At 47.5% G+C, this 20,864-nt stretch overlaps 2 protein-coding genes and 1 long non-coding RNA gene across 31 annotated transcripts in view; 1 reads left to right on the forward strand and 2 right to left on the reverse strand.

The window, feature by feature from the left end:
- Positions 1 to 1,097: 1,097 nt before the first annotated feature.
- CDAN1 (codanin 1) lies at positions 1,098 to 13,963 on the reverse strand. Of its 6 annotated transcripts, none has more exons than XR_014058980.1 (28): positions 13,851 to 13,963; positions 13,126 to 13,616; positions 12,709 to 12,912; positions 12,347 to 12,516; positions 12,102 to 12,215; positions 11,941 to 12,019; positions 11,403 to 11,523; positions 11,110 to 11,219; positions 10,552 to 10,641; positions 9,554 to 9,629; positions 8,819 to 9,024; positions 8,395 to 8,515; positions 8,121 to 8,267; positions 7,842 to 8,008; positions 7,362 to 7,449; positions 7,027 to 7,116; positions 6,784 to 6,838; positions 6,439 to 6,572; positions 6,252 to 6,355; positions 5,816 to 5,974; positions 5,396 to 5,459; positions 5,146 to 5,224; positions 4,863 to 4,964; positions 3,553 to 3,660; positions 3,361 to 3,424; positions 3,020 to 3,201; positions 2,657 to 2,764; positions 1,098 to 1,877 (listed from the first exon to the last, which is right to left on the reverse strand). XR_014058980.1 is itself a non-coding variant. In XM_081507873.1 (28 exons), exons 1-28 carry the CDS (start codon positions 13,938 to 13,940, stop codon positions 1,752 to 1,754), a joined length of 3,696 nt encoding a protein of 1,231 aa, XP_081363999.1. In that variant the 5' UTR covers positions 13,941 to 13,963; the 3' UTR covers positions 1,098 to 1,751. The 6 variants fall into 6 exon arrangements, 4 of the variants coding, with proteins under 4 accessions (XP_081363999.1, XP_081363998.1, XP_081364000.1 ...); XR_014058981.1 differs by having other exon boundaries at positions 1,098 to 1,898; XM_081507873.1 differs by having other exon boundaries at positions 4,816 to 4,964.
- On the forward strand, positions 2,635 to 4,385 carry LOC145512992 (uncharacterized). Its single transcript, XR_014058988.1, has 2 exons — positions 2,635 to 3,894; positions 4,024 to 4,385. It is a non-coding gene; the product is annotated as an uncharacterized LOC145512992 (long non-coding RNA).
- Positions 13,964 to 14,672: 709 nt separating the features above from the next.
- Positions 14,673 to 20,864, reverse strand: part of TTBK2 (tau tubulin kinase 2) — a 134,293-nt gene continuing 128,101 nt past the window's right edge. For 16 of the 24 annotated variants that reach the window (XM_081507847.1, XM_081507861.1, XM_081507867.1 and 13 more), the window contains one exon: positions 15,263 to 15,645. In XM_081507847.1, the coding sequence (XP_081363973.1) occupies positions 15,593 to 15,645 (53 nt within the window). In that variant the 3' untranslated portion in view covers positions 15,263 to 15,592. Of the gene's footprint in view, positions 14,943 to 14,986; positions 15,199 to 15,262; positions 15,646 to 19,793; positions 20,317 to 20,864 lie in introns of those variants that run through there. The other 8 variants (XR_014058974.1, XR_014058978.1, XR_014058976.1 and 5 more) reach the window with 3 other exon arrangements.

Below are 20,864 nucleotides of genomic sequence, written 5' to 3' on the forward strand. Positions count from 1 at the left end.
TAAATACTAATGAGTTCACTAGTTCGTTAGCTGCCTGTCTCTAATTCCTTTCTTATTGCCTGCCTAAAGTAAGCCTTTAACTCAGCATCTTCCAGGGCTCCAGGCTTTCCTCCCTGCTTGCTTGTCTATCTCATCTCACATGGAGCTGAGTGTCTGAAGTAGCTGCTTACCTTGGGACTCAGCTTCCTGGAGCAGTGCTTTCGTTGAGCCATACCTGATGGGTGCAGAAAGATAAGACAGTTCTTAAAACTTGTTTGGTTCCCAAGTATTCAGAACTTTCAGAATTTCCTATAGTATGTTAGATTCAAAGGACAGATGAAGAAAAAAGGTTCAGATGCAAAAACTTATTGACTTGGATGAGCTGAGGGGAAGGGCAGGTCACGGCCTGACTAGGCAGAAGTGTGACTGGAGTGGTATGGGAGACATTCCCATTTTTACCCTTCTGTGCTGACAGGACCTACTGTAATGGCACACAGCAAGACCACTTTAGGCCCAGAACCTCTTACCTACCCTTCCTTGGGTTGGAGACCTCTTTGACAGCTGAGAACTTTTCCTCTAAGAAGTACACACACATGCACAGAAAGATTTTGTGTCATTTCAAGAGGGTTCACTGAGTACCCTTCTCTTTTCCCTGGCAGAGACTGAATCTCTCTGCACACAATGCCAAAGTAGAAAAACCATGAATTTTACAGGAATGAATTTAATGCACATTATCAAAGTAGTGCTTTTTTAGAATCAGTGCACCATTTATAGACATGTATAGTGCTTCCATTCTGAGTCAACTCAAACATCCCCAACTCCCGCTCCCCTCGCCCCCCACAAAAACAAGCATCCCAAGGGCTGGTGAGTAGAAATTTCACTCATCCTAAACCTTTAAAGGGAGTTGGACAGAAGTCAATACTGTTGGCAGTGAGTTAATAAGGGCCCCAGGCTCTCTGGCCTGCAGGTCTCATATACAGGAACATTTAATCTCTGCTGAGTGGCCAAGCCACTAGGACAGCTCTATCTTGTCAATACCCACCTCCAAGCCCACCTGAGATTTTGCAGCCTTCTATAGGGACGAATAAGGTGAAAATAACTAGACAAGAAGCCCTTAGTAAAGAAAACAGTTTATTTTAAAAAGCTCTAGTGTTCTGCCCGTGCTTGGCCCCTGGATGGAGCTAGAGTCAAAAGTTACTACCTGCACGGGACTGAAGGCAGGCAGGGTGCAAGGTAAAAGGCAGGTTTCTGTCGGGCGAGCCCCACATCTGTTGTACATTTTTAAGGAGATGGCAGTCCAGCTCCCAAGATTCATGTTTAACTTTACTCACAAGTTAAGTAGAAGTCAGTTGCCTTTGTCATGATTTTCCAAACCACAAAGCTTTAAGAGATACTGGGGTAGCAGCAAGTGGGGCTTGAAATCTTGTGTCAACAAGTCCCCACAGGTCATTTCATTTAGTATCCAAGTAATAAAGCCAACTCTTCTTCTCCGGGATTGGAGTGTCTAGGCTTTTCCACCATAATCCTGAATCCAGTGACCCCTCCTTCTTCTTCTCGGACTTGGGATGGTGAGCCTGCCGTCCGTGGGATGCCAAGCAGCCACACTCTTCCTTCATATGTGAACAGGAAGCCTGATGACAGACCAAGCCACTTCCACAGCAGCACAGGTCACAGTGGGCACTTGGGGTGGCTCTGGGGCCTCCTCCTGAGGCACAGGCAGGCTGGGTTCCAGCGCTCTGGTGAGATGCCTAAAGTAGGGACACTTTCCAGCCCTAGCTCTGGGCCAGCACAGTCCCCCGGTTTGGCTGTACCAGTTCACAAGCTCTTAGCTGTGGTTCTGGCACATGGGGCTCAGCTAAAAACAGGTTGAACAGTGTTGCTAATTCTTCAGAGAAATCCTGGAATAAGCAGAAAGGTGGCTGAAAAAGCAGACACATAATTCTAAATTGTTCACCCTTTTTACTAAAAATCAGTCCCTATGAAGCCCTAGCTAAGCAGTGAGTAGACAACCTAGGTATTTTATTTTTATTTATTTTTTCCCAGCTGCCTTCTACATGGAAATGGACTTGTCCCATTAGTACTCTAGGATGCTCAAGTCCAACAGGGCGAGCCTCTACTGGGAGGCTCAGAACCACTAATGAGTACTTCGTATGCACACTATTTCATCTTGAAAAACCCCGTAAGGTCTAAGTTATTCCCATTTTATGGATGAAGAAACTACTTTGCCCTATATCACATTAAGGACTGACTAAGCTTAAAATCCAGGTTATCCTGATTATAAACACCCACAGTTGTGAATTCCCTAGCAATCCAGTGGTTAGGACTCCACAGTTTCACTGCCAGGGCCTAGGTTCAATCCCTGACCCTGCAAGACAAGCAGTGTGGCCAGAAACAACCCCACCATCAGAGGGGTTTGCCAGAGGTATGCCATGCTTTCTCACTATCTGCCATCTTCCCTTCCTCCATGGACACAGTCCTTCATATAACAGCTACTTAAATGTGAAGGAGGTGCCCCAGAGCAGCCATTTCATTTCAGGGTGGTCCTCAAGACATCTGGCAATATTCACTGAGCTTTGGAAGATCCTCAGGATGCCAGGCCCTATCACCTGCCCCCCTTTCAGGATAAAAGGGACATGACACCTATTCTCTCTCCAGATAGAATATGAAGACTCCTTACCCCTGGCCACTGGGTCTCATGGAGGCTGCCCAGGCAAGCCTCTATCTCCATCCGTCTCATTAGACCTTTCTCTACCAGCTCCCGGAGCAAGAAGAGCATCAGGTCCCACTGCAATACACATGGAGAAAGAGGTCAGGGGGCTAAGAGGACTGCACAGCGACCCTGATACAGAGGACAGAGCTGCTGAGAGAGGAGGGAGATGAGACTGAGGAGTCTCTCTTGAGTGTACAGGAGAAAATAAGCACAGACCCAGAAAAGGGGGCTAAACCAGCTAATAACATTTGGGGCAGTGGGTGTAAAAGATGACTGCAGGGGCTTCTAAGAAGCCTGCCCGCCAGCCCCCATCCACCTTCTCTGGCTCACCTCCCTCGGCCGAGTGTCTGCCAGAAGCCCCACGTTTCTTGGCCTCAGCAGCAGCTGCAGTGGAACTGGCACCTGAAAGTCGTCCTTCCACAGGGAGAGCAGCATGAGCAGGAGCCTTCGAGCCTGCCCCCTCTCCAGCTGGTGCTGTGCCGGAGGCCCCAGGATGGGAATTTGATCTGCAACTGTGGGAAGAGAGAAAAGCCAAGCTTTAAGAAGTGGAAGCAGGGTCATGTGTCCCTAGGAGGAAGACCAGAAAAAAGCTGTTTTCTAATCTTGCTTGTACCCAACCCAGAGAACTAGGGGATCTGGCAACAGAGGGATGTGATAAAAAGGAGCCATACCAAGGAGGGACGCTAACTCCACAGAGCACTTTGCCAGATGCTGCTCAGCTGGTGGGCACAGGAACTGTGAGGGAAAAACAGGAGACCCTGGACATTAGCACCATAATTCAAGTGGTAGCCCTGGGCCAGCGCAGCTCTGATTACCAGGCACAGGACAAGGATACGAAAGAAGAGCATCATGCCATGTCTCACCTGGCGACACTGCAGCATCTGGCCCAGCTGGCCCAGGAGCTGCTCCAGATACTCTGGGGCAACTCCCTCCTCAGGGTCCCGGGGCCCCACAGCCAGGGAGAGCACATCCTGGAGAGAGGAAGGATGGACTCAGAGTAAGGCTTCAGGCCAGGCCAGGGCCAAGGAGGCCACAGAGAATGTGGCTTGGGGTAGGGATCAGCCAGTGGAGAGAGGCAGAAAAAAAGGAAGATAGGGCCCTGGGGTGAAGTAATGGGCCAAGGTGCCCTTAGACTTGGGACTTGGGCAGGACAGCACAGCTGGGAGAAGCAACCAAGTGGACAACAGAGGAAACAGATGGAACAGGTAAGCCAAGGGACAGTGTGCTGCCAGAGAGCTCGAGATGTCGTACCAAGCCAGTTCTGAAAGCATTTATGTCCTATCACGTACATGTGGTATTTTCTGTCCCTCATGATTCTCCGTTCATTTTCTCAGGAGAGTCGAGGCCTCAGGACAGAAATCATCTGTGTATTGAAAACCAGTAGCTAATGGCTGCTGAGAGTTTCCTTCTCCGTCTTATATACTCTCGAACTTGAGTCAGTCCTTTTTCGTCCCTAGTTTAAATCTTTATTACAACACTACTACCCCAGATCTGGGCCAGTTACTAGTTTAGGTCCCTGCCTCAACCACTCCAATTCTGCTGCTGAAAATGAAAACAGCCCCAGATAATTTGTAAATGAATGAACGTGGCTGTATTCCAATACAATTTTATTTACAAAAACAAGCAGCAGGTTGGATTTGGCCCACGAGTTGTTCACTGATTCGTGTTCTAGACAGTATAAATTCTTTTTATCAAATTAAGAGCACTGATGTATTATTCTTACTGCCTGTAACCAAACAAGCATCATCTCCCACATAGAGTATTTCTGAAATACTGTCCCACTACTGGGATGACTGCTCCTTAGAACTTTCCTGCTGTGCTAGATAGCCATTCCCTACTCCACTCCTGATATCATCTATGTACCATATACTCAGTCAACAGTTTTCACATCTACCCTCTTCCCTTTCACCCTTTTGGGTGATTCAAGTACAAAAGTCAAAGAGGAGTAATTACTAAAGCCATTCAATTCAGTTTGGCCCTAACTCCATTCAGTAACAAAATGGAAACTAGCTGGACAACACAGAAAGCTGCTACACAAATACTGGAGCCAAGGAAGAAAGAAGGGCAACTAGGAAAAGAGCAGGGAACAGGAGGAGGGGAGCCGAAGGGAGTAGGGAGCTGTGTACTTTTATCTCGGAGATGAGGTGGGAGGGGAGGGGAGCATGGTGCTCACAGGCACGGGAGCAGCCCCTCCGCTCCCCCCGGGCAGCTGGCTCAGGACCCTGGGCTCGAAGCGTGCGACTCACAGCCGCTTTCACCTCCCTTCTGATCAGTGCTGCAAGTCAGAGGGAGGACAGAGAAGGGGTCACCAAAGCAGCCCTGCATAGGCTCACCATGCCAACCCCTGCCCTTCCCTGTTGCCAACTGCCCCTGAGTCCTGTCTCCCCACAAGTGGCCTCCAACTTCCTGCCACTTCTGAAAAACTTGGTCAGTCACTCCCCTTCCCTGGACCTTACCTGTGATGTTGGCTGACAACCATGCACAGGCTTTCTCTGTTGCAAGGCCCACAGCAATGTTCTCTGCACTGCTTAGAACCTGTGACACAGAAGTAGTTTTGAGTCAGGGGCAAGTTAGGCCAGTGATGAATGCCCAAGTCCAGGACTGACCCGCCTACCACCTCATGTGCATGTTCACACACACACAACCCCACAGCACTCCTCTCCCACCACCCCCAGCCCACTAACCCCAGGACTACTTCCTACGTACGGCTGCCGGGGTTTCCTCAGGAAGCAGTGCCCTCACGGCACCTGGGCTCTTCTTTTGGCAGAACCTGAAAGGAGACAGAAGTCAGTGATGTCTGGAGACATGAGCTGGGTCCCTGAGTGCACCAATCCCCTGAGGTGGGAGGGCTCTGCCACAGGGGAGGGCATGCTCAGCCCTCGGGGCCCAGCCCAGATGCCAGGAGACTGGACACCCAACCACATGCCCTTCCAATTCGGCTCTAAACTTGGGTCCTTAAACCTCTAAAAACCAAGGTAAGAGCCTACAGAGCAGGCAAAAATAGAATGACAAAAGCAGGGTGGGGAGAGGACATGGAATAAATGATGAATATAAGAAAAAAGGACAGGAAAGTAAAGGCTAAGAAAAGAGTGGAGATGAGAGGATCCAAACAGACTGGCATCTTACTCCTGCCCCTGGGTCAACGCCTGGGCCCCGTGAGGGCACAGCTGGGAACACAAGATCTCCAACAGCTGGGCTGGATCGCCCCCTTCCTGTCCCTGCATCACCAGCTGCTCTTGAAGAAGCGACTCTGCCTGGCGCACCAGCTCTGCCACCAGCGTGGCCCTGCAGCAGGAACAGCAAGATTTTGAGGCAGGTGGAAAGGCTGAATTAGAAAGGGGCTGCAAATTTAAGCAAACCAGGTCAGAACTAACTTGAAAGAATGTTAAGCATTTCAGCCTCCCCCATCCCACTGGGCCCTTGTCCTCTATTACCCGCTGTCCCCATCCCTCAGCTGACTTTTCCTCAGTTTGGCAACAAGGTGTTAAAAGGGGAAAAATGATAAGGAAGTGAGCCTGGGACCTGCAACACCTTCATTCCCAACCCTTCAACTCAGACTCACTTGATATGCTTGACACAGTTAGAGCCAATTCTCTCTGCCACGAACTCCACAGTCCTGCGCAGGGAGGGCGGCTGGTTGTGGAAAAAGGCTTGAGCCAGCTGTGCCTGTGGGGAGGAGGGAGCAGTGTAGGGAAGGGCTCCCTTTCCCTTACCCATGGGGTGGCCCCTGCTTCCACCCTGCCCCTTACCTGCAGCCCCTGTGTGGTCTGGGGAGGCTGGGCTCCCAGGCCCGTGGTGGTGGTGGGGGTGATTTTCCTGACGAAGCCCCCACTCCTTCCACTGCTGCCCGACACCCATGAAGCGAGCAGTTTGCGGAGCTCTCCTGCATCAGAGAAGCCCAAGTGCTTAGTTCCAGAACTGTCCCACCCTCCCAAGCATCCAGACTAAGCATCTGTGGAATAGATAGAATGAGGCTTCAAGGAGTGCCTAAGTACAGAACAAAGTACGAGGATGCTGGGACCATGGGGTGCCTTTCGGGTACTCATGAAGGGGCAGGCCAAGGACTGAGGACCCTCGGGGAAGAGTATCCTCACCAATATAGGGGCAGCAAGTGTAGAGCAGGTGCTGGTCCACCACAGGCATGCTGTCCTGGGGGAGAGAACAGGTCAGTTTGGGGAAGGCAAGCTTCCCTTCCTCCCAGAAATGGGGTGGTCGGGTTAGAGAATTAGGTGAGACTTCAGCCTCTATTCTGGCTTGTTTTTTTGGGCCTGCCGGCAGGCAGGCTACCTCCTTTACTCTTGTGGTCCCCATGGCTCTGGTTGGACCCCAACACTTACCAAGCCATGCTCTGAAGTTACTGTGTCCACCTCAGAGACATCCAACTGACCCTCTTCCAGAAAGAACAGGTCCTCAGGGACTGTGGGAATCTGGCAAGAGATTAGGGCAGTGCTTTAGGGATTCCTCACACCTCCTCACACCTCCAACCTCATGGTCCCAGGGTTTAGACAACCAGGTTCAAAGCCACCTTCCTCTATGGCAAGCCTCATCCTTCCCCCGCTGAGCCTTGAGCTTCTGGCCCCCTCTTTGTCAGCGTCCTTCACTTTCCCTTTCCCCATCTCCAGCCACAGGAGTCACGCCCCCTTTCCCCAACCTGGACCCTCATTCCACCAACCTGGAAAAGCCAGCCTAGGACAGCAAGCAGCAACAGCTTGTTCAGGAAACACATCTCCCCTTCACTTTCCTTTGACAAGACCAAGCTCCTACAAGGTAAATGAGGGTGTGAGTGGAATCTGTGCAATGAAAGAAATGGAATGGAGTTAAAAAAAAAAAAAAGCTATCACTGGGAAGGTGATTCTCAGAAGGAGACCTAAAATGGACTGCTGTTGTGTAGGCAACCAGGTCTCATCACCTTTCCCAGATCTGTACTCACTCTTAGCTGGGCCACAGTAGGAATAGAAAAGGGCCAATCAAAGTGCAAATAACTGCCCACTGTCTTTCCTTGTGGATCAAGGCCTGGCCTCTCCCCTGAGGGTCAGCTACAGCTATGGAAGCACACGGAAAGCACGAGCTGATTGGACCTCTTCAAAAAGCAGCAGCCTCAGCAACATTCTCCCTGCATCCTTTTCTCAAGCCTTGCCCTCTCTTGACTCACCGATGCAGGTGCAGCAGGAGAGTGAAGACGCTGCGGTAATAGTCCAGCATGGGGACGATGTGGTCGGCAAGAGAAAGGAACTCCACCAGCCAGGGCACTGTAAGCACTGCTCGGCGTGCCTGCAGCCCCTGCTGCAGCAGAGCTCGCACATCCAGGACTGGGGGCACCTGGGAGGGCCAGGGTCAGTCGGTGGCTGGATCCCAGGGGCTGGGGGAAGCCTTTTAATGCCATTGCCGTGCGGCTCCTCCCAGCTTCCTCCTTACCAGCACCCCCATTCACCTGGCTCCTCAGGGACAGAATGGAGTCCTGGAGCTCACGGGTTGGGGGTGGTTCAGGCCCCCGGTATGGCAGGAAAGCGACAAAGCCCAAGAATTTGGCCAGAAGCCTTAGGCTGAGCAGCACCATAGCAAACTGCCTCCGTTCACCCTGCAGGGCATCAAGAAGTAAAAGGTCCTAAGCATTAGGCTTCTAGAACAAAACCACATCTGTTACAGACTTCTTGAAAATACCTTTTCCCCTCTAGAGGAGAGCCTCCCTTCCTCTGCTTTCTCACCTGCCAGTCCACGTCTGACTCCCCATCCTCATCACTAGGCTCAGGCTGAGGAAGGGCAAGGCTGTTGAGTTCTCGGATCTTCAAACTCAGACTATCCATGAGATGCTGATTAAACTGGAAGCTATGAAGGAAAGGGGGGAAAGGTACTGGAAGAGGTGCAGGAAGGATCAGAATAGAGGTGGTGCTCCAGACAGAAAGGCTCAGCAGGGCAGACACAGGAGGTCAAGGAACAATGAGGTTACCTTCATAGGTGAGAGAGTGAGAAGGGAAATGGAAGCAGGAAGTGTGGGTTAGGAGGAGCCCGGGCATCCCCCAGTCCCACCCACTGACATTCCAGGCCAAGGAGAGCAAACTCTTTCCCTTCTGGGAACACAAACCTCTTCAGGCCTCTGCCCTCAGTCTCCGCAAGACAGGGGACCTTTACCTGCTGGCACTCAAGATGAAGTCCCTGAAGAAGCCCTGACAGCCTGGGAAGGTAGGGGGTGGGCAGGGGCCCCCACTGCTCTGAGGGGCCACAAGCCGTTCCTGTAGGCGCCGCAACCGCCCCAGCTTGTCAGCTCCAAGCATATTTAACACATCCGGAGCCTCACCCAAGACAGTGCCCCCAGCACCACCAGGACTCTGACACATCTGGGGCAGGGGGAGGAGGAGAGAAATCGATAAATCAGTGAGTTTTTCTGGAAAGAAGGGCTGAAGAAAATGAGGAAGCAGTGAACGATATGGGATGCCCACCCTATATTGTGTGCCATAGATATATTTTTTGAGGTCTGCGTTATATTCTTTTTACAGGTGAAGAAACTGAAATTTTAAGATTCAACATCTGCATAGGGTCACAAGAGCTAGGATTTGAAACCAGACCCAACCCTGTGCTCTTTCTACCACACCACAAAGCAAGGGCAAAAAAGCAGTGAGGGACTGAAGGAGGGCCAGGAGAGCTGGATGTGTGAGGGGGCCCAGGGAGGACATGAGAGCATGAGACATAGGGCATGAGAGCACTCTGGCTCCCAAGTTTCAACTAGCACCCAAACAGCAGAACTCTTGCTCACTCTTCAGCCAAGGACCTGCCTGTTCTCCTGGCCTATCCCAAAGTGCCAGCCATTCCTTGGCACCTATAATACATACTGTCGACTGGAGACAGATCTCCTGCTAGAGCAATTACCTGGAGAAGTTGTTTTTGGAAAAGTCGAACAAAATGGCTGTGGCTGCAGGCCGCAGAGAGTTGACCCATCATGGCTCTGAGGAATAAGAGGCAGGGATGGAGTGTGATGGAAGGAGGAAGAGGGGGAGAAAGATCTGAGAGAACAAACCAATCCTTGAGACTTTCAGCGCTCTACCAGGGGCTTAAGCAGCCTTCTACCAGAGCTGGCTCGCACAAGGATATGGGAAAAGGTAAGGGATACTTTCCTTAGCACCAAGATCCCTCAAGGCTAGAGATACACTTACTAAAACTGTCAGTCGCTCAGTCATGTCTGACTCTTTGCGACTCCATGAACTGTAGCCTACCAGGCTCCTCTGTCCATTATGATTTCCCAGGCAAGAATACTGGAATGGGTTGCCCTTTCCTTCTCTAGGGGATCTTCCCGACCCCAAGACAGAATCTGGGTCTCCTACATTGCAGGCAGGTTCTTTACCATCTGAGCCACCAGGGAAGCCCTTAACCTTACACTTAACCAAACATGTAATAAGACCACCCTTCTCATCTTCATTCTACACTGACTGCCAGTGAGTTTCATGACCAACATGGACAGGAGATCACTGGACAAGAGGATATTCTTTCTGTATCCTAGATATCCAGCTATGCAAAGTTATCTGTATTGTCAGATTAGATGGTGGAGAAAATAAGAGGTTGGAAAGGGTCTAAGCCAGTGACGGGCCAAAACTCACGCAACCTGGAATAAGAGTATTCCACTTTATCAATCATTTGCAATCACAGAGCAAGTATAAATGATTTCTGAGTAGAAGGAGTTGGAGAAACAAATCCCTTTTGAGTAGAGGCAGAGGTGGCAGTAACTAAGAGATTAAGGAAGACAGAAAACAGCTTTGTGCTAGAAAGAGTTCGGGGTGGGGAGAGAAGCCTTTCTCTAATCAGTTATCCAAACACCACTAAGTTGCTCACTGCTGGAAGCAAAAAAAAGTGACCATTGTATGAGCACGTACCTGATCCTGCTGCCCAAGCCCTTCTCAAAATCCCAGCCAGGCTCCTCATGGCGATCTTCCCACTCTCGAAGTACCTCGTAAAACACATCCCTGGCAGACACATAAGACGGCTGATCAACCGAAGCACAGCTGGCCTAACTCACTCTCAGGAGTGCCTTCTCTAGCTCAGCACTGACTGAGGAAAGGACCATTCACAGATCCATTCCTTATCCTCTCCAAGGCTCTCTATGTGATAATTCCACAGACCCGGCAGTAGTACACCACATGCTTCATATACTTCTGTGGGCAGTTAAGGCTGATGTGGCACTCTCATCTGAGAACCCTGTGACCAAAGTCATTACACCTGCAAGAAAGCTGCTACTGTCAGAGGTGCAAGTCCATGGGCATGAAACAGAATGAGGCTAAGTGGCCCTTAAGATGTTTGCTAGGAAGGGCCTGGTGGTGCTAAACTACACCCTTTAGTGCCAAACACCTGGTTTCTATGAGAACAACATAGGCTGCCTATCCCAGAGAAAATGCTGCTTCATCCCCTCCCCCAAAGTCCCCTTTTCTTATCACCTCTGTTTTTTGAAAGTATGAAAGGCTCGGTCACTGGAGAAGTTAGCACGATTGTCAGTTTCTGGCTGAAAGGAGACAGCTTGAGCAGAAGGTGGCATCGCCAGAGAGACCTAAAACATGGCAGTGACATTAGGGACTGAAAGCAGAGTTCATGCTCAGAAAACTTAATCCCCATATTCTAGTCCAGAGTTTTAGGCCACATGACACTACAGTGGTGTGAGCTGGGCTGCCTGAATTATGAGACTGGGAAGGGTCAGGTCCAGGCTAGAAGATGTTTAAGATGGGGTCACTACCTTGGCAACACTGCCCTCATAGGCAGCTCGGAGGCGGCCTTGCAGAGCCGGTGAGAAACACAGTAACCGCTCGTTCTCAGCCAACAGCTTCAATGTCCCTTTGTCCAGGTGGGAAAGAACGCTACAAAGATAAGAGCACATATGACTGAGAATGGGACAGACTGCAAATAGGCAGCTGGCATCTGCACACCACACAGTGTGTTACCTGGAGCACAGAACAGGTACATGAAGAAAAGTCATGGGCCAAGGATTAAAGATGATAAAGGCAAAGGGAAAGGAAATGAGACCCTATGGAGCAGCTAACACGAGCAAAGCAGAAACAGTAAATAAACCCAAAGGTCAGCTACCAAGGTCACTGGGGGCAGTTTGATTCTTTCAAGGGCTAAATTCATAGCTTTGACACAAAACTGAAGGTTACACGTAGGAAAAGGTCTAGGGTCACTACATCTGTGTCAAGCACAAGCATGTTCCCGAAATAGCCAGAGAATCAAGTGAATGATGCGAATAAGGTTCAAATGCCTCAGCTGGGGAAACTTACTGAAATTGATGTTCCAAAACCTGCACTGCAAAGAAGACACAATCATGTACACTCTGGAACAGAGGGCTTTCCAGGGATTCTAGAAGGACAGTACCAAGCTGTTGGTTAAACACAATTTCATTTCCAGACATCATTTCTCAAAAAGAGGCTTGTTTACCAACCTACAGCTCCTGTAGTTAGTTCAAGGTCGCTGTCTTTGGCAGCCACCATCCTCCGGGCAGTAAGGAGCTGAAGGACGAAGAAAAGCTCCAAGAAGAGGTTTGGTACCAGGTTCTCTGGTTAAAAAGGAAACTCCAGGGTATTGAACGCCAGTCAAAACAAAGGCTCAGTTCTACACACCTTATCAATTCTTTTACCCTGTAGTTCTACAAGTGTCTTCATTCCAGGGCTCTTTGCTCTCACTCACCTGCAATGCATGAAGAGTAGACAAGGGCAACCAGCTCCAGACGCTGACGGGAAGATACTCTGGCAGGGTCAGCGGGTTCAGCTGTGAGGTGTCCTGTCCGGCTGGGGTGAGGAGACCCTGATTCTAGGGTGGGACAGGCAGGAGTAGGTGACTGCTGCAGCTGCTTAGAGCTACCGGGAAAGAGAAATGTCATGAGCAGTCAGCATGGCTTCCCCTCCACAGCCACACTCAGGTTCCTTAGAGACATGTCCACAGCCCAGGAAACAGACCCAGGGTTCCCAGGAGACAAATTAATCACCGGGAAAAGCCCTACAAATCCCCCACAGAGGAAGCTGACATCCCCAGGAGCAGCAAGGCCGTACCGCTCCTTCCTGAGCATCTCCCGCTCCTCTTGCAGACTTCTGCACCCTGAGGGAAGCCCATGGCCCCAAGGGCTAGTGTCTAGGACTGAGGGTTGGGAACTGGGAACACAGCTGATTGGGGGTGAGGTGAAGCAAGTCTTGGGCTTGGAAAGTGATCGCTCTTCGCTCACTGGAGTTGGGTTGATCCTGCGGGAAGGCTTGGTCCTGTTGAAGAGTAGCCATAGGTTTTCCTAATTCCCATCTTCAAGCATCTGCCCCTCCACCGTAACATCTAGGACCCCTTGCAAAATGCCCCTCACCACGTAGATATTCCACCCCCAACTTTCTTGTCATTACTACGCTCTACTACAGAGCACCCAGCCTTAATTTTTTAACTCCCCTAGCAGAGCCATCTTTTAGATGAGGGCTGATTCTCACCCTGCGGAGCCGGGGGGAACGGAGCCCACGGGAGGGAACTCCTCCAGGTTGCTGAGGTTTGGCGGATCAGAGCGCGCCAGGCTGGGGCTGCTGGGGCTGCCAGAGCTCCTGGGTCTCCGGCCCCCGGCCCAGGGCAGGCACTCCCCGCTGACCCCCTCCTCCAGGCCCCCGGGGCCGCGGCCTCCTCGCTCGCGGGCCGGCCCCGGGCCCCGCCTCCTGCCCCCACGGCGGGCCGAAGGGGCGTCAGCGGCGGTGGCGCTCGAAGCCTCGATCGGGGGGAAGAGCTGGTTGCGCGCTCCGCGGCCGCCCCGCGGCGGGCCCCCGGATCTCCCTGGCAAGGCTGTCGAGGAGCCCGGGGCCTTGGCGGGGGTTGGGGGGCCCTGCGGGAGGACGCGGCTGCTCTGTTCCCTCAGGAAGTTCAGCAGGAATGGCACGAATTCCTTCCGCAGTGGCCGAAGGGAGCTCAGCGCGGCCGCCTCCCCGGGGTCATCCTGAGGGAGAAGTGGCGAGGGGCGACAGAGTCAGTTAGCTGCCAGCCGGGGGCCGCGAGCAGCCGGGGCCGCCGGGCGCGCTGAGGGTAGCGGGCGGCCGGGGCAGCGGCCCCTAGTTGGAGCGCATTCGGCCCCGGCTGACAGCCAGGCATTCTAGAGGAATGGGGCGGGAGGAGCGGTATCTCCCGCGGGAAGCAGCTTCAGGGCAGGCTGGGGGCGTGTCGGCGCTGTTACCTCCGAACTCTGGGCGCTGCGCGCGATCCACCGCACAGCGGCTGTGACCGACAGCTCCTCTCGCAGCAGCGACTCCAAAACGGCCGCCATCCCGGTCAAGGCGCTCTGAGGCCACTGCGCAGGCGCCGGCGCGCCACGGGCGCCCTGGGAAGGGCGGGGCCGGCGCCGCGGTGCGACCGTTGGGCCGCGGGGCGGAGGGGGCAGGGCCAGGGGCGGAACCGGGGGCGGGACCGGGGCCGCCGCCGCCGACGGCGGGGCTTCCTCGCGCTAAGGCTCGACTTGGGCCTTGGCTCAAGGCCGTGGCTGGGTCCGTGGTTCCTGACAAGAGGCTCGGTGGTCCGCCAAATGCAGCGTACTGCTGTCGGTGAAGCCGGGCCCCGGCTGCCCTGGCCCGAGGGTGACCTGCCGGGACTCGGGGACGACCAAGGGTCCGGGAGAGCGGCCGGACCGTAAAGGTGAACTATTCTCCGGAGAAGATGCCTACATCTTCTTCGATAAGCACATTCTTTTAAGTTTTCTAGATTGAATCGTCACTACCCTAAAGAAATTACGATAAAGTTTGCTTAAGTTCATTTTGACCTTGCCTTTCTCAAAAGCTGTTTTCAATCCCCTGCCCACTCGTTTTCCAGCAATCACCAACAACTGATCGATCATTTAAGACTTTAAGACGGAGAGGCTTTTTAGGATCCTCAGCCCACAACCCTTAAAAGTGCCCCAGGCCACCCTGCACACAGAATCGCCGTCTTTATTATCCCTTATACTTTACACAAGGTTAATAGTTCAGCTACTTTGCAGTTAAGAAGTTAATAGGCATACACATGATTAGCTTCTGGCAGCTTGTTATTTCTTAATTTTTCTTATTTCAAAAAATACGAGAATCACCTCTTTGGATGTTGGTGCTCACTGACAACTCAAGAAAGGGAAACCGGGCTGGGAAAAACAAACGGCACTAACATGCCAGGCGAGACCAGATCAGGGAGGGTGAAGTAGCGCCCGCGTGAAGGCCTCCTGAGAGTTCCCTTGGTTCAAAGGACAGTGAAAAAGAGGGGATGCTGGAAAGCAGAAATCACTCCAGTGATACAGGGGCGTTTCCTGCAGAGAAGGGAAAAGTACCTCCAACCAGCGATACAGTGATAGGTTGAAAGAGAGCTTTTAACACTTTCAGTTTTATTACATGGGGAACCCTCTCCTCACATCCCTGAACCCTGGTTGTTGTCTGCAAGGGGAAAGTGAATACCTAGTTTCTATTCCAGCGCTTCTTTTCCTAGGTTACTTCTGGATGTAGTACTGCATTTATAGAACACTTTCTGCTCCCTGTTGATCCTGGGACCTCCGGTGCATTCAATAACTATTAAATTAGAAAAATATTTCCCACCTCTGAAATCCAAACCATCACACAAATAGAACTATAGTTTGCATGCGGAATGAATATTTTATTACTAGATTATAAAAATAAAATACAAAATAATTTTAAAACAGAACTTAAAACACTGTACAAAGCTTTAATATGATACAAATGGGAAAATTAAATAAATAATTACACTTTTATGTACAGATGGCCTATACAAAAGCACTCATATTTCTGCCAATACTCTGTGTCCTTGGTTGCCTGAGCAAAAATGCATAAAGAGGGCTGCTTGGAGGGGAAAAGGATACAATACCTTTGGAGGTATTTCAAAGAGCAGTTTCTCATCACTGATTTCATGAAGAGAAGAAAGGGAGAAAACTATGGAACTGTTAAATTACTCTAACTTGTCTTGCTTGATGAGTGAATTCTTCTGGTTTGTGGTTCCATCTAATTTAAAAGATGTCAATAGTTAGAAACTTTCAAGATTTACATCTAATTCAGTATTAGGTGCTTCTCAACTCTCTTTTTTCCTAAAAGCTGTAAACTTGTAAGAAAATGACCCAATGACATCAGCACTTGGTTATTTTAGGAAAGGAGTCAGGAGGGGAACCAGGAACTGTGCATGAGAAGTGAGGAAGTGCAAGCCTGGGTCATCTGTTCTTTTCTTTCCTCAGTTCACAAGTTCACACAATCCAATTTCAGAGCCCCAGTGGTACATGTTATATTTCCTTTAGCTTCCTCTATTTGTATTTCTGAATTAGTGAACTAATTTATCTAATTGGTGAATAGTTTAAAAAGAAAAAAGTCCCAAGGGCTTTCCCTTCCCTATGTTGATCCCTAAAATAAATTACATTCAAGCTCTGGTAGGTTTGTTATCCCTTGTGGCTGAGAAGAACACCCAAACAGACCCCAGGGATGGTGAAGTGATGTATAGGAATTTTTAAGGATTTGAACTGTATATTTTAAGGGGAGGGGACAGCAATATATGGCAGGGGTAGTCTATATAAAAATTAGGTTTACCCAGTGTTTTTAACTTGGTGAGTGAACACTTACGTACACAACATGAAACAATATTAAACTACCAAAAAGAAAGAAAATTTCCTATCATTAGTGTGTAAAATTATGTCAGCAAGTTCTATAGTCACACGGGCTCAAAGGTCTGCCTCATGGAATCCTATTCTCTCCGTCAAGGAACCCAGAACCCCTGGCCCAGAGTATCCGAGATACACACTGTGCCCATACTGTCACTTCAATTAAAGAGGCAGATCCTGTTAAAGTTTCACAGGGCAATGAAGAAAAAGGCTTCACTTCCTTTACATGTCTCCTTAAGACCAAGGATCCAGCAAAATCTAAGGAAATAATCATCAAATCATTACTGAGTCAAGGTTTCTACTTGGCTCTTCAGTGTTTTAAGATTGTGTATCAGGTCAAGGTGACTTTGATCTTGTCACATACTCTGATTTTCGGATCTGCTTAAGGGAAGTAATTAAACATCAAGCTTATGTTTTAAAAGTTGGAACAGATAACCACAACTGAACTAGAAAATATACTGATGGGTTAAGAATATAATCATTTCATGTCCAGACAAGAAGTTGAGGTGTGTAGCATCCAAATTTCCCTTTAAATCAATAGGGGGATCCTTGTCCCATTTGCTGGAGTTACCTAAGAACTATAGGAATTCCCCATTTATTGCCTGCAGTTCTCCCTAGCAGTGTTGGCAACAGATTCTGCAGTCTCCCGAATCTAACTGGCTTAAATTTCTCATGATTCCAGAGAGACAGCCAAACTCTGGAGAATATCCAATGATATGTTTCCACAGTACTCCCACATCCTTGAATTCTATACCAGAGTTCTACTGGATGCAGTGGGACATCCTAACAACCACCTGGGGTTTCCCATGAACTACTCTTTCTGTATGGTCTGTGGATTAGAATTGCCTCTTGTTCCCATCTCTAAGTTAAGGCCTAAATATGCACCTGTGATTTCTGAACTTGGGTAAATATTGACATGTGAGGACTACCACAGTGGTTACATGCCTTAATCCTGAATACTTTGTTAAAACACAGAAGATGAACTATTCTGCAAACAACTGTCTATAGTACCAAACTGAAGAAAATTAAACAACACAGTTGTCATCAACCATTCTATCTCCTCAGTGATACAGGTGCTGAAATATCTCTCCTTTAGGCAAAGTCCAAACACATGTGTGGTAAATACACATAAACAGAAATGGGCAGATTTTAAAACAGTGAATGCATATAACTTAATTCCAAAACATATAAACATGACAAAAGAAATAGTTCCCTAACATATGTCATGTTTTGATATCAAGGAATGAAAAAAGTTTTAACGTGAAAATTTTGACCTTCAAGGCTAAATCTAGACTTATCTACAAATAAATGTGTTTTCAAGTAGCCAAAGTAAGATGCATTTTTCCCTTAAGCCACTAAATTCTGAATTCTGGATCCTGTTTCCCCTATCACCAATTCTAATGTTAGATTAAGAATGTAGTTCCTAGAACAAAGAATCCCCTGCTCTTGAGGGAAGAAGCATCTGTTTTTAACTCGAAGCTATTGATATATAAAAACTAGTTATGGTTTTAACTATCTGTGTCTGGGTTTATAAAACATGCACCAACATTTTTCCTTGTCAATTAAATATAACCATAGAAACATTCACAAAAAATCTGTGGCCTGGAAGGAATCTCTGATGATTACAGAAGAACCTTAAGTTCCTGTAGTGGCTAAGAGTGACATAGTCCACTGGATTAGTTAAGCAGCTGAGATTTGTTTAGTGTTTCAAAGCAAACAATACAGAATGGATAATGGCAACAGTGGGTCTCAATTACCATTTTTCTAGTTATTTAGGACTTGATTAACTTGGCAACTTAAAAAAAAAATTTCGCTTCACAACATGCAACTTAAAAGACAGAATGTAACTATGCCGTCAGCAAGGCCAGCTTGCACACCACAGTTGAGAGTAAGAGTGTCTATTTAAGACTCACCAAGCATGCTTATGATCTGTGCTTTACAGTTAAATTTGATATGACCCAATTTTCATTCTTTGTTCATTATACGTTAAAGTTAAATGCCTTTAAGCCGTGCAAAAGACTGCTGTGTGGAATTTTAATATTTCAAACAATCTATACACCCTGGAGATTTGGCAGCATAATTTAGGAGTAAGCTACCTAAGGAGACTAAGCTATGGCTAATTTCATCTTCTGCTCCACCCAAGTAATTCCAGAGACTGGACAAGGGAGGGTAAGGGCAAGTGTGACAAGGTAACTAACCATTTCCTTGTGATAGGAGAATCTAGGAGGCACTTGGTTTTCAAAAGATAATTTTAACTTCTTCCCCATACTACTCTTAATATAGTTTGGCTTGACTTTAAAGTATAGCCAAGTCCCTCATCTTAGAATAACCAAACTGGTTCAGAATTACTTGGATGATCTATGTCACTGAAATGTGAAATATGCCACCACTAAAAAAAAATAAAAATAAATTTAAAAAGAACTAACAATAATAACAAAACCCAATTCATTTTCTGTATCATACAGAAATAAAAACAAAAATAAAAACAAAAACCCTTGTGCCAAAAATGCTTTGCTCAGGGCTGCCAACTTCTCTTTTTAGCCCAAGACATCTAAAACTGTAGTTTTTTTTTTTAAAGCAGAGTAAATCTCTATACAAGACAGTCCTTTTAAGTGGACATATTGATACATGAGATATAATTAGTCTTTTTTTTTTTGAAAGTAACAGCAGAAATATCTTTGGTTAACTCTTTTTCTCTATGTGCAAAATAAAACATTCTTACACAGCAAAGTTTTCTCTCTCTGGATCTTGAGTTTGTCAGTACCATTTAGAAAAAGGGGCAACACAGTGGAAAAGTTGGGAGAAAAACGGAAGGACTCAAGAGAGAGAGAAAACATTCAGTTGCCATGTTGTCATCACTATCAGGTTTAACTTCTAGCAGAGAAGTGCCAGTAAGAAATAAAATAGCACACTTACTACAGTTTGCAGCCTCATCAGTTTTTCGAATAGTTACCACAAGCACATTTCTGATTAGAGGGGTCAGGATTTAAAGCTGGCTACTTTTAGCACAATTTTGCTAATACAACAGGAAAAACAAGATAATTTCTTAATTACAGATTACTTCTTACTTCCACCCCGCCCCTGACAAAGTGAGATGAAAACAGGAAAGCAGAATGGTAATTTTTTAAGAGATTTAAAAAAAAATCTATTTATGGTAGACCCATGATTATCAACCCGGTTTATCCACTCTAACCATAGGAGAGAATTATGTGATTAACATGACAAACCTCTGAATCAGTATTACAAGCTGTCCTAGTAATTTTTCCCCCTATTAAAATTTTTTAAAAATGAAAATTAAATAACCTATCTTGGCCTGTTAAATAAAGACTGCCAACCTTTGCACTATACACAAGGAAGGCAAAAAGAATCTGAAGTGTCACATGCCAAGAACAGATTTTCAGAAATGAAGATAGGCAAGGCCCAAGTGTACACGAGGCACACAATAAAAAGTAATCTCACCATCTGTGATCTTGAAATTACAAATGGAGAATGAGAAAGAATGAGTTTATATAAGCATATGTTTCTCTATATATTTATAAATATTTATATAATTTACCATGAAGACATGCAAGTAGTGTTTTAGCAACTATTATACAATATAATACAGAAGGATTGGTCTTCCAATATTACAGTTGCTTTAGTAAACAGCAAATATGTCTTATCTATTGCATTCCTCTGTAGTCTTGAAACCGGAGAGAAATTAATATTCCACATTATGCTACATTTCTTATGGGAGACCATATATGCCTCAACAGTGTTTTGAGTTTTTTGTTTGTTTTCTTCAAAAAGCTCGACATGGATAAAGAACAAGAAAAGTTCAGTCAGTGCAGCTTCAGGGCAGCTTTGATGCAGCATTAGAATATGTTCACTTGGTGAGGAAATATCTTTCTGTTTTCCAATTCAACCATATTAGGTTTGGCAGCAAACACAAGGTCAAAGCGAAAGCACAGATGTTTGCTAGAAGGCAAATTTCAACAGCAAGCAGACCAATTTACCTGACCTTAATGAGGTCTTTACAACACAAAACCTAAAAAGTATAAAAGAGCCCATTTAAAAAAATCTAGTATAATTTAACTTTGATTGAGTCCTCTTAGCAAAGAGTGAGATCAGAACAAATATGATCCTCCTTACGGCTTTATAAATTAAGATATGTGTAAATCAGGTCAAGAAGCCCAAATATTCAAACTAAAACACAGGAGAAGCAGGTAATAAAACCTTAAAAGATAAATACTGCCCCTAAATTTATTTCCTCGGGTACTCATTCCTTATTTGCTAAACATATAAAATATAAAGTTTGATAATTTTAAGCCTCATTGTACCTAATTTCTTCCTATGTTTCTTTCTAAAGCTCTAAAAGCATCAAGTCACATTCCACAGTGATGTACTTTCCTGGTATTGTCTTGGAGGTTGACAGTAGAAAGAGCTGGTACCTAGAATATTTAAGGAAGCAAGGTCTACCTCTCTGGTCAGTTTTCCTTCCACAAGGAGGAAACTAACAGAGGGAAGAGGGTTCTTCTATCTCGAAGAGTATTACTCTACACTCTGTCCCTCTCCCTAAAGCACTAAAGCCTGCAA

Source organism: Giraffa tippelskirchi, chromosome 7, assembly GCF_054371585.1.
Source record: "Giraffa tippelskirchi isolate mGirTip1 chromosome 7, T2T-mGirTip1v1.2.pri, whole genome shotgun sequence".
NCBI classification, from domain to species: Eukaryota; Metazoa; Chordata; class Mammalia; order Artiodactyla; family Giraffidae; genus Giraffa; species Giraffa tippelskirchi.

What these genes read in the sequence shown, in the direction of transcription:
- CDAN1 (XM_081507872.1), bottom strand. Translation starts at nt 13,940, where the DNA reads ATGGCGGCCGTTTTGGAGTCGCTGCTGCGAGAGGAGCTGTCGGTCACA. An exon ending in GCAGCGCCCAGAGTTCGGAG is followed by an intron (nt 13,617 to 13,850) that starts GTAACAGCGCCG and finishes CTTCTCCCTCAG; the next exon opens with GATGACCCCGGGGAGGCGGC. An exon ending in TTCATCTTGAGTGCCAGCAG is followed by an intron (nt 8,516 to 8,818) that starts GTAAAGGTCCCC and finishes TTTCCTTCATAG; the next exon opens with CTTCCAGTTTAATCAGCATC.